A 12,263-nucleotide genomic window follows, 5' to 3' on the forward strand; every position below is an offset into this window, starting at 1 on the left:
TCACACAGTTTAAATAGAGCAAACATGATGATTTTATTAAATAAAAATTAACTAAGAATTACAGACATACATTGTTTACTCTCCACAAACAGTACGACCTTCTCTCAAGGCCTAAAATGTCCTGAGGGTTCTTCACTGATAAAGTGAAACTGAAACAAATACATTTTTCAAGTCACAACCACACAATTAACTGTTATGTTTTGTTTTGTGTGTGTGTGTGTGTCTGTGTGTAGTTGCTCACTAAAGACCCAGAGAGTCGTCTGTCATCTATTTCGGACACCCAGAATCTTCCATACCTGGCGGATGTGAACTGGGACGCCGTGTTGGAGAAAGCAGTTCCACCAGGTTTCACTCCCAATGTCAGTAACAATTCACAAACCTCTCTCTAAGCTGCACAAGTAACACAACAATGGCCTGAGCTAATCTGCCTTTTATAGTAAAATATAGTTAAATGACATAAACAAATGTACAAAGTGTTATTTGTTTTATACTCCTCACAGTTAGATTTTAAAGAACACAAGGAGCTATAATAACATGAAAAAAGATTAATGTATGTCTCCTTTACTTATGATTCAACATTCAGTAATGTGGGAGGAATTATGATTGTCCCACTGAAATGTTGACAACAGTTTGAGCCAAACTGAATGGAAGGATACAATTTATTTTGGGGAAAAAAGCACAAATTTGTGCCTGTTGTCCACCATGTTTGTTTTGATCTAAGTCACGTTTCAGAAAATCTGCAAAATCCCAGAGAGACAATCCCATTAGTCTGGTTTGTGAGCAGCTGAAAATGAGTGGAATTTTGTTCTGGTTGTGTGGGGCATTGATAACTGAGGAACAACAAAGGACAAAAAATCTGAAAATGTTTTGGGTCTCTCACAATTTCAGCACTGATTAAAATAAAATATAGGTGAGGATTACTAAAGAACTTATTTACTATATTATTTGTCCTTGTGGTATCTGGCACCAAGACGTTAGCAGCAGATCCTTTAAATCCTGCAAGCTGTGAGATGGAGCGCCTCAGATCGGACTTGTTGTTCCAGCGCATCGCACAGGTGCTCAATTGGGTTGAGATCCGGAGAATTTGGATGTTTTATGTTTTTCAAACCATTCCGAAACAGTGTGTGCAGTGTAGCATGATGTATTTTCCTGTTGAAAGAGGCCACTGCAGTCAGAGAATCCCATTGCCATAAAGGGATGTACCTGGTCCACAATGATGTTTAGGTAGGTGGCATGTGTCAAATTGACATTCAGATGAATGCCTGGACACAGAGTTTCCCAGCAGGATATTCCTCAGAGCATCACACTACCTCCACCAGCTTGTCTTCTTCCCATAGTGCATCCTGGTGCCATCATGTCCCCAGGTAAATGGCACACACGTAGCCGACCGTCCATGTGATGTAAAAAAAAAAAACAGGACCAGGTGAACCTTCTTCCAGTGCTCCAAGGTCCAGTTATGAGCAATATATAAAATTGAATTGACGCATGTGGCCACATGTTTATATTTAAATAATAGAACACAAGAGCGGGAATTTGTTATCACAAATAGCACTAGAGCTGTGATTTGGTTGCATATGCTATTCATGATAACGCATGATCTTGTTCTATTGTGTTTGTACAACAATTTTGCAAAATAAATAAAAAGTAAAGCAAATAAACCCTGCACATTGTTGCAAATGTGCTTTAATGTTGTCAATTCCTTCAGTCAAAAAGCTGTAGTGTTTGCAGAGCCGTAAAACCGATGCAATATCAGGTTCAGCTCAGCTTTTTAAATTTTTGCCAGATCAACCTGACTGCCATTTTGTTTTAGCCAGTGTGTAAAGCATTTCCCAGCCTGTCTTGTTTGCTAAATCATATTCAATTTTTCAGGTAAATTCCAGTTTTCCTTAGTTGTTCTGCCATCACAGCTACTGACTGAAAAGCTGACTGAAAAAGCTACAACAGGTTTGGAATTTGATAAACCTGTTGCATTTTTGTTCTTCAGAATCTGACCAAATGGGCAGCAGGTCAAACATTATCTTTTCCTGTACCCTTGTTTTTTTGAGGTTATGGCTGAAATGTCCGGTTAGGGAATGTAAGTGTGGTTTGTTACTGTTTTTAGCATAGATATTGAAAGTGTGCTTTTTTAAGTTGTCATTTTATCGCATTAAATGTCTATGAGGCATACTCTCTCAATGTGGAGTTTGCATCTGTGACTACAGCTGAGTGAAATGTAGTACGTCAAGAACAGCAATGTTATGAGAATGTAACGCACCAAGCTTCAGCACAACATGTGAAAGTGGCTTCATAATGACTCTTTGAAAAAGCCCAGTTGTTAGTTGTAAAAAAAACAATCAGTGCCCATAAAATCCAACAGGATGATGAACTGCCAATGAATACATCCAATAACTGGATATATTCTGTCTGAGTAGCCCGAACAGGTCAGCAGAAAGCTAACAGGTTAACACTCCAATAATAAAATACAGACTTTATGTTCAAGCATTTAATGAAGGAGTTACTTGAAAACTGACACATGAATGTTACTTGCTTGCGTTATGAGCTGTGTCTGTATTGGACCAAGAGCTGACCCTGCTAGCTTGATGGTAACATACCATGGTGAACATACAAGGAGCATTATTGAAACGCTGGTTTAAAGACAGATTTCAACATTAGACTTTGCTATAAAATGGCTTTGTTTTACGGTTTTCCGTCTGTAACAGTGTAACTCTCAGTGTAAATGCAGTGTAAACATAAAAAAAGACAATTTTTTTTTTTGTGTGAGTAACTGGTGTAGGCTATAGAAAGGATCCTCTGATGAAAGAATTCTCTCATGCAGGTTCAGGTTTCTGTTGAAAATTCCATCATGTTAAGATGTTATAAGCATTTCACACATTGTTAGTTTATGCTTCTCCAAACATTCCAGCCATAAGCCACTCCAGAGGCCTATCTAGAACTTTTAGAATGGGGTGTCCAGATGAGACCCAGAGATTTTATTGGGGTGGCACTAGAGCTATTTGAATGCTTAAATGGTTCTTTGCATGGTGAAATGGTTCTTTAGATTCATGGAGAATGTGCTATATATAGCACCAACAAGCAATCTTCTGTTGTTATGATGTCAAGCTTGTTACAATAGAACACAACACATATCTTATTATTTTCCAGTTTTTGAATGTGCTAAAGAAGAATCTAAGTAACAGTTAGCTGTAGCATAAAGTGAGTCATTACTTAGTTACCGGTGCTCAGTGGAATAATACAGTTAAAAAAAAAAAAGTAGAACGCTTCTCAACCAATCAGTGCTGTACTGTTGGAACTTCTACGTTTTTTACCATGTGTTTGAATGTGGCTCAGCCAGTCAGATGCAATTTCAGAACAGAATATTTTTACAGTTTTCTCATCAAGGAGCCAATAGAAGTCTTGATAGGACTGAAAAAGGCCTACTGAGCTAAACGAAGTGGAAACGTGCAGATGTGTGTATGTGTGTGTGTGTGTGTGTGTGTGCAGCGTTGTTATGGAGAACGGACTGCTGCAGAGGGAGAGTTTGGAGTTATTCTGAGGATTATGACCCATATACAACCTTTATTTTGATGCCAGACAGCAGTGGGGAGGCAAAAGGGGGGTTTAATGCTTAAAATACCAACAGGAGGAATTAGCTACATGACAGCAGTGGAGTGTGTGTTTGTGTGTATGTGTGTGTGTCATCAGGATGTATTAGCTACATGACAGAAGACAGGAATGACCTTTACTCATGAAGAACTATACCCCCCCCCCGTCTCTCTATCTATCTATCTATCTATCTATCTATCTATATATCTGTCTCTCTTTATCAGTGCTGCCAAAGCATTATTAAAAAAGTCTTAATTTTTTGCATTTTTATTTTTCTGCATCATTTGATCACAGCAGCTTTCTTTTATATCATATCAGAATTTCATGATGAATGGACTAATAGAAATGATCCAAAATGCCCGGAATGAAATCTCATTACACTGACTTATGTAAAAAGTTAGGAACCTTTTTTCCCGCTCCTGTAAAGTTATCGTTTTGGAGATACTTGTCTTTTTTTCAGTGATTTAACTTCAAATTTAAATAGTATGGCTCAGCAAGAGATCGGCTGACTGAAAACATCAGGGACCTGCAGTGTTATCTTTATCAGCTGGTAACATTGCCGATAATTAGGTCCTTTTTTGTTTACGCCACTGCCTTGATTCAAACTCACAGTGGTGGTACAGGACTTTGGACAGCTGTGCCATTGGGCAGTTCAACAAACCACCATCAGAGTAAATATTACAAAAAAACATATTGTCACTGTCAGAACAAAATCTTGCATCTTCAAAATGAAAGCTTTACAGCAAAAAGAAAAAAACTTGTCTTAACCTGTAATGGAAATTAATGTAACCATTCATTTCTATTGAAACATTCTCCAGTCTACCAATTTTGACACAAATATGCAAAAAAATGAAAATTGACAAAAATGTGAGTTTCTGTTGTTTAAATGGGTTAAGAGGGGAGGCTGAGAAGTGACAATCATATCTGTCAGTAAGAGACTGTTTCACTAAATCTTTTGGAATCTGTTTTATTTTTGAACGTATTAAATATAATAAATAGAGTCAGTTATCATTATTTATTTATTATTATTTTTTTTGGCTAATTAAAATAATCATGGCCATAAAATCTACACTCACTGAGAACTTTATTAGATAACTCTCCATGTTTCTGCACTCGTTGTTCATTTCATCAGCTCCACTTACCATATAGGAACACTTAGTAGTTCTACAATTACAGACGGTAGTCCATCTGCTTTTCTGCAAACTTTGTTAGCCCCCTTTTCACCCTGTTCTTGAAAGGTCAGGACCACCACAGACCAAGTATTATTTAGGTGGTGGATCATTCTCAGCACTGCAGCAATACTGACGTGGTGGTGCTGTGTTAGTGTCTGTTGCGCTGGTTCACTTTGTAGATGTAAAATCAGTAATGATGGCTCATCAGGTGACTGCACAGTTTGTGTTGGCCACCCTCTAGTCCTTCATCAGTGGTCACAGGATGCTGCTCGCAAGACACTGTTGGCTAGATGTTTTTGGTTGGTGGACTATTCTCAGTCCAGCAGTGACACTGAGGTGTTTAAAAAATTCCAGCAATACTGCTGTGTCTGATCCACTCATACCAGCACAACATATTAATACACCACCACCACGTCAGTGTCACTGCAGTGCTGAGAATGATCCACCACCCAAATAATACCTGCTCTGTGGTGGACCTGTAGGGGTCCTGGCCATTGAAGAGTAGAATTACAAAGCACACCTGTATGGTAAGCGGAGCTGATAAATTGGACAGTGAGTGTAGAAACAAGGACATGCTCAGTAAGTGTATGTATTGGTATTGCAAACATGGCAGTACATTTCTTATAGATCTTGTGCGCTGTATTGTCCTGCCAAAGCTCCTTGTTTCTCTTCTCGTAATAGGATAGGCAGCGTGTCAGTATTCTCTATCCCTCTCTCTCTCAGAAAGGACGTCTGAACTGTGACCCCACTTTCGAGCTGGAGGAGATGATTCTAGAGTCGAAACCTCTGCATAAGAAGAAGAAGCGACTGGCCAAGAGTAAATCCAAAGATGCCAACAAAACCTCCAGCCCACTGGTGTGTTTATAACACATGTAAAAAACACTTGTTCATTTTTTATACACATGTAATAAAAACACCAAATATATAAATAGTAAACTCCAAATAGTAATCTGCTATAGCCTGCATGTGCTAAACCTCAGCTCCTTATTTGCATAACTTACATGTTACTTTCATAATAATAATTCATAGACATTCCTGATTCGCATTATTTTGTGTATTTAATTGCAGTTAATTGCATGTGTTTCTTTTGCTGAAGTTTGACCCTAATGAAAGATTTTTCCCATTTAAAAAGCAGCACAATTTGTTATAGCAATATAAGTGGACAAATAATTTTCATCACAGTTTATTACTTTCATCTTTCATTCTGACAGACCACAGTAACAGTGGAGAGAAACTAGAGCTTTCCACTGTTATTGGTTTTGTTAGCTTGCTGCTTGTTGATTTATCCATCTCCCACAAACACTGTCCAGCTTATTCTTATTAAAGGTGCTGAAAGTATTGCTTTAAAAGCCATTTAACAGATGTATTTGTATGAGGTTGCAATACATACAGGTTGCAAGCAGTTGTGCCTCAGCCTGCAGAAAAATACATAAATGACCTAAAGATAATTGTGGAGTTAATAATGTATCAGGTTACTGTGTTACTTTTGACAGACCATTATATTTGGTTATACAGTTTGTTTACACTGTTTATTTATTCTAATTGTTTGTACTGTTTGATATAATGTTTGGTTGAACTGTTCATTTATACAGTTTGTTTGTACTGTTCACTTATACTGTGAGGTTTAGCAGTAAACCCCTGCACGCACACACACACACAGTCAGAGAGCATGAAACATTCTTATTTTCACACTGATCCACCTGCTGTTCTGTGTGTGTGTTTTCAGCCCCCCCACCTGCAGCAGTGTCTAGACACCGTTACACAAGAGTTCATCATTTTCAACAGAGAAAAGTAAGTACTGCCCCTTTGCCCTTTCTCTTGCTCTCTGTACTTTTCCGCTCTTTCAGACTTTTCTCTTTTTCATGTTAATGTAAGAACATCATAAACAGTAGGCTGGTCATGATATCATGACATTTTAGCTGATGATTAATTACCATATAAATAATTGTGATTAACAATTTTGTCTTATTTGCAAGGAAAATAAATTGGGTGATTAGCTGTTTTTTTTCGCAGCTGTCAATACTTGGTTGCTCACAACTGTTGACAGATGCAACCCGAACTCAAATATAGACATTACTCACAGACACCCTTTATAGGTGTTATACCAGTCAGGAGGTATAAATGTTGTTTTCATATGACCTATGACATCTCTCAGCAAATGTGTTTTCTGCTTTCTTTTAAGTTGCTGAAACTCAACTGAAGAAATAGCACCCAGTTCATGTTTGTCGAAAACTCTGGGGCAAAAAATGACAAAATATCATCTACTGACATATTATGCAACTCTAGTACAACTCAAATCTGTGTGCCTAAACTGTTCTGCAGTGTAATAAGATAGAGAGAGCAAGAAATGAAGCTCCATCTGTGTATATGTGTGTGTTTTTGGGGGAGCATTTTTCTGCCCCTTTCCCTCCTGATACCCTTCTTTTTTGTTTGTTTGTTTGTTTGTTTGTTTGTTTCTTATTTATTTAAAAGCTTTGCTCATTGCTTTTACAAGTGAATGTTTTAATTACTTATTGTCAGTGAATTTCCATCTCCACCGCTCCACCCAGAGTGACTTCATTTAGCATGCACATAGCTGCAGTTCTAGAATGTGATATGTGTGCAGTGTCAGCTCCAGGTCTGCTGAATGGTGTGAGGAAACAAGCTACATGTGAACATGAACAAATTACATTTTCTTGTGGTAATTTTTAACATGATTTCAAGTGATTTTATTACACTTCAAGTCTCCCAAGCTAGATTTGGGTAAATCTGCTTTTAGCTATAGTGTAACAGTGAGCTGGAATACAGAACAGGACACTCTAAAGCTAGAATAGCTCGTTTTTAAACTTCCTCTCTCTACTTATTTTTCTCTGTTTGTAATTGTTTTAGTTGATGAAAACAGTCAATGGTTTCTTGATTTTTTATTTAATTCTTAATTAATTTTTCCAGAAATCCTGCTTCATTTTCTCATCCAGTCATTGCTTAGCAGCCGTTGCACTATCCACCATTTGAATGTATTTTGAATTTGAAGCTCCAAATGTTCCAGAAATATGCTTGGATCTGTAATATGCTTGGATCTGTAAAGGCAAGACCTGATACATAGGCAGAGTAGAAGATGGGCAGAGATCTCCAAAGCCAAATATAAAAAGTTTAGCCACCCGAGTTAAAGAAAAAAGTTGCATTGTCCTCATCAGCAGTGATCTGCGAACTGCCTTATTCTGCAAACAAAGTGATCAGAAGCAGGATATAAATAAAAAAAAATCTATGCCCACTGTAGCAGTCTGCTTTATCTCAGAATGCCTCCCAGTTTGGATGTTTTAAATTGGTGCTTTCTTCTGTCTTGATTGTGTACATTTCAGCTGTCCATTTTGTATTTTGTCCATTTTTTTATTCTGTCAATGTTTTGTTTACATCATCTTCATTGGGGTACTTTTATTTTGTCTTCATCTGGGTTTTGCTTGTCAAGAATGGAAGCATGCTTTATAGGAAAATGTTGCATTGGTTGTTGGGTTTATATGAAATTCTCCTACTGTTAATCTGTATGTAATCTTGCTGTAGTTTTGTATTGGTTGGAAAAAAATACTTGCTTATAGTGGTGACATGCCCAGCACCCTGATCAGTATACCAGCATCCTGTTGCTGCATAACTCTCGCTGACCTGCTGTGATATTGTAAAAAAAATCCCTGACTATCCAAAAAAGGTAGCCAGGTAGGGGCAAAAAAGGTAGCCAGATAGAGGCAAAAAAGTTTTTTTGCCCTCCAATTGCTGCTAAAAAACTATTGCTATCCAACATTTCCTCAAGCTTTCAGTCTTTTAGCAGCACACCAGAGTTTGTCATGAATATTTGTTGAATGTAAAGCTCCAGATGTGGTCATTAGGTGCTTGGGAGGACCTCAAAGGATGTTTTCTGCTCCTCTAAGGGTCTCTGTGCAGGCCTTGTATGTGTGTGTGTCTGTGTGTATGCGTGTATGAGTGTCTACAGCTGAGTTATGATTTTATTCTTGTAGAAAATGTGCTCTAATTTGAGTTTTAGAATCAGATTGTTAATGAAGTGGAGTGTGAGGGTTTTAGCCTCTGTGAGTGTGCATGTGTGTTTAACAGCTGAATGAGCAGAGTTTCCCTGCTTTAGTTTTCTCACATTAAGTCACTCTTATCTCATTCGTATGTGTGGGTATGTGTGTCCTAATGCTGCGCACAGTATGCAGACTGAGCTTTAGGCTGTTAGGCTGTGCTGATTATTATTCATGCTCTAATGAATATTCTGCTGCTCAAACAAAAACTTTACATCTATGAATATTAAATATAAGTCTAATCAGTTCACCCAGATCTCTTCATCCACAAACACTTTCAGCCTTTTTAAAGAGAGTTTTATTCATTGATTCATTTCTGCTGCTAGCAACTGAAAGACATAAATACCTCAAACACAGTAGATATGCAGGGATGAGGATGTGCATGCATACTCAAGTACTCAGTTAACCATTTAAGGGGCCACTTTTGAAATACTAAAGAAATGAATTCTAAAGAAAATAGACTGAGTTTTGCCCAGATTTGTGAGTACGTATGTAAAGTATTGTCCAAAAGTCAACCCTTAATTTATTGAATTCTCATTCAAAACAAGCATCAGAAGATGTTTCTGAGGAGATTAGACATAAAACAATCCACTTGCATTAGGAAGGGTGCAAGATCTAGTGAGCCACAAACATGGTCATCATTAGATAAACAGTACCTAAAGCTTTCATCTTTGAGAGAGAGGAGAAAATCAAGCTCCACTCTTGCTTCAGATCTGAAAAAATCCACAGGTATTTCTGTTTATCCTTCCTCTGAGAGAAGACAACGAAGTGCTATGGGTCAGAAAGGATGTGTAGCTGTCAAGAAGCTCTTACTGAGAAAAGGAAATACACTAATAGACATACATACATACATCATCTAAACCGCTTATCCTTCTGGGTCACGGTGGGGTGCTGAAGCCTATCCCAGCTGTCATTGGGCGGAAGGCAGGATACACCCTGGACAGGTCGCCAGTCCATCACAGGGCAGACAGACAGACATACACAGTCACACACACACTCACACCTAGGGGCAATTCAGCATGTCCAATCAGCCTGACTGCATGTCTTTTGGACTGTGGGAGGAAACCGGAGGAAACCCGGAGGAAACCCACACAGACACGGGGAGAACATGCAAACTCCACACAGAAATGACCCTGGTCGACCCGGCCGGGAATTGAACCCAGGCCATTCTTGCTGTGAGGCGACAGCTCTACCCACTGCGCCACCGTGCCACCCTGCACTAATAGACAACATTTGCAAATCAAACAGAGAAGCTGCGGGTGTTTTCAGATCAATGGACTGTCCACCCCAGAGTCCAATGTCACTAAATCTGTTTGTGATTACTTGGATAGTGAGAAATAGAAAATGCAACCAACTTCTAAGACTAAACTTTGCAAAGGTGTGAAATAAAATCCCTGCAGATTTCTTTCTCCTGAAAAGAGCAGAAGCTGTAAAGGTTAAGAGTGTATACACTAAATACAGAAAAAATATATATGTAGTTGGTGAGGCTTCTGTATAATTTATTTTTGTACTTTGCCACTTACATATAATATAAAATATATAATAATATATAATATATATTATTATTCTTTGCTACTACAAAACATGAGTGCATTGTCAAGGACACGTTGTTAAAGAAAGTGACTGATAAAGCAGAGCAAAGCTAACCGTGTAACTACTCTAGCTGGTGTTAGCTAGTTCCAGAAACAATGAAAATAGAAGACTGTTCTGACATTGATAACTGAAGTGTTAATGTTAGGAGCCTAGTTTCTCACAAAGCAGCCTTCTTTAAATCACTATTTCAGTGTTCAGTGTTTTAGGGGTCTTTTTTTTTGTCTAATTTTGAAAAAATTTTATTTTTTTAGACATCTACTGAAAACATCTGACATACAACTGGCGAGCCTTTGAACAACGTCTTGATTTTCAGAAGGAATGTAAATGTATAATTGTGTATAATCGGTATACCTATGAAAATACTACCTATGATCTCCTGTTACCTGATGGCATTACCTAGATATAACATGTACAAAAAGAGAAGCAAAGCCCTAAAATTGAACCTTGTGGGACTCCACAGTTAATGTTAACATTCTTTCTCTTGCTTTCTAATTTCTATCTCTCTCTCTCTCTCTCTCTCTCTCTCTCTCTCTCTCTATTCCTTTTCTTATTCTCTTTCCTACTCTAACTTGTCCTGTTGATTATCTGCATTCCCTCTCATCATTCTCTCTCTCTTTCTCTCTCTCATTTTCTCAGGTTAAAGAAGCAGGGTGACAGTGTGAATAAAACATCTTCACTGTCAGCACCAGACAAACTGCATGACGGACACAACGACAACAACAACAACAACAGCAGGATCTCTCAGAGAAATGGTGTGTGCTACAGCTAATACTGACCAACTACTAAAACTGACCAGCGGCTAATGCTGACCAACAGCTAAAACTAACCAATGATGGTCAAACTACCCTTGCTCTTCTGCCCTCCTGCTTTTCTTTTTTGGAGCTTCATGACTAAATAATGGGTCCAGACACACGCTGAAATGTGGAAAAGTAGGACAGTGTTCTGACCTCCTTCTGACCACAATACTGTCCTCAAGTCCTCAAAACACATACACAAAGCATGGAGTAGACACAGCACAAAACCAACCCCTTTGCCTTACAGTGTGTGTGTGATTAAGTGTGTAAGCAGTTTGTAAAGACTAATTGAGTGACTGAATGCATCACTGTAGCCGTGTAGCCCAGTTAGCGTTTGCATTAGCATTAGCCACCTTTAGCTTCTGTAACCTGCTCTGCTGACTCGTGTAGCATCCATCTGATTATGCAGCTGATATTTCTGTTACTCTGTGAATAAAATATCTGTGTCAAATAAACTTTATGCATAAGCTGTAACAGAGTGATGACTGGTGGATCCGATTAGAACAGCAAACAGTGAGAATTTTTTACTGAGCAGCTTAAGGCTGATGTGCAGTGTTCCTGAATATTGTGATATTTCAGCTGTTATTGTGATATGCAGATTAATATGTGCATTCCTTCAATATCAGACAATAAGAATTTAACAAATGAGAAATTATACTGACGTACCATATATTTCATCTTCACATATCATGTTAAAGTGATGGCAGCCTATCGTCCAGCCTACAAGAAACAATGGTTTGGTGAAGAAACAAATTTACACGATTTTCCCTTGCTGATCTCACTCAGATGCTGCAGGCCTTCATACATAGTGGGAGGGAAGGAGCCATCAGGGACCACCAAAGTTTGAAAGAGAAATTCCACGGAGTAGTTATTTATTATGTATAAATAAATCAATAAAACATAAACAAAGTCATTCAGAGTGGTTTGATGTAAAATACTTCATTCTAGAAAAACGCTGATTCAGAATTGTTCACAGTGGTGGTGATAAGAACCAGACATCCAAAGCATTGAATACCTCTAAAAGTTAAATCACAGAAAGTTTTTACACTAAATAGTTGTGTTTATGCTGCCTG

General features: G+C 38.1%; 1 protein-coding gene across 1 annotated transcript in view; it reads left to right on the forward strand.

The window, feature by feature from the left end:
* The window catches only part of LOC118821736 (serine/threonine-protein kinase 32B-like), a 55,147-nt gene extending 43,730 nt beyond the window's left edge, over nt 1-11,417 (forward strand). The window contains exons 9-12 of the mRNA XM_036590464.1: nt 234-359; nt 5,478-5,609; nt 6,481-6,545; nt 11,033-11,417. Coding sequence (XP_036446357.1) covers nt 234-359; nt 5,478-5,609; nt 6,481-6,545; nt 11,033-11,165 — 456 coding nt within the window. The 3' untranslated portion in view covers nt 11,166-11,417. The remainder of the gene's footprint in view (nt 1-233; nt 360-5,477; nt 5,610-6,480; nt 6,546-11,032) is intronic.
* Nucleotides 11,418-12,263: the final 846 nt, after the last annotated feature.

This window comes from Colossoma macropomum, unplaced genomic scaffold (genome assembly GCF_904425465.1).
Source record: "Colossoma macropomum unplaced genomic scaffold, Colossoma_macropomum, whole genome shotgun sequence".
In the NCBI taxonomy this organism is placed as follows: Eukaryota; Metazoa; Chordata; class Actinopteri; order Characiformes; family Serrasalmidae; genus Colossoma; species Colossoma macropomum.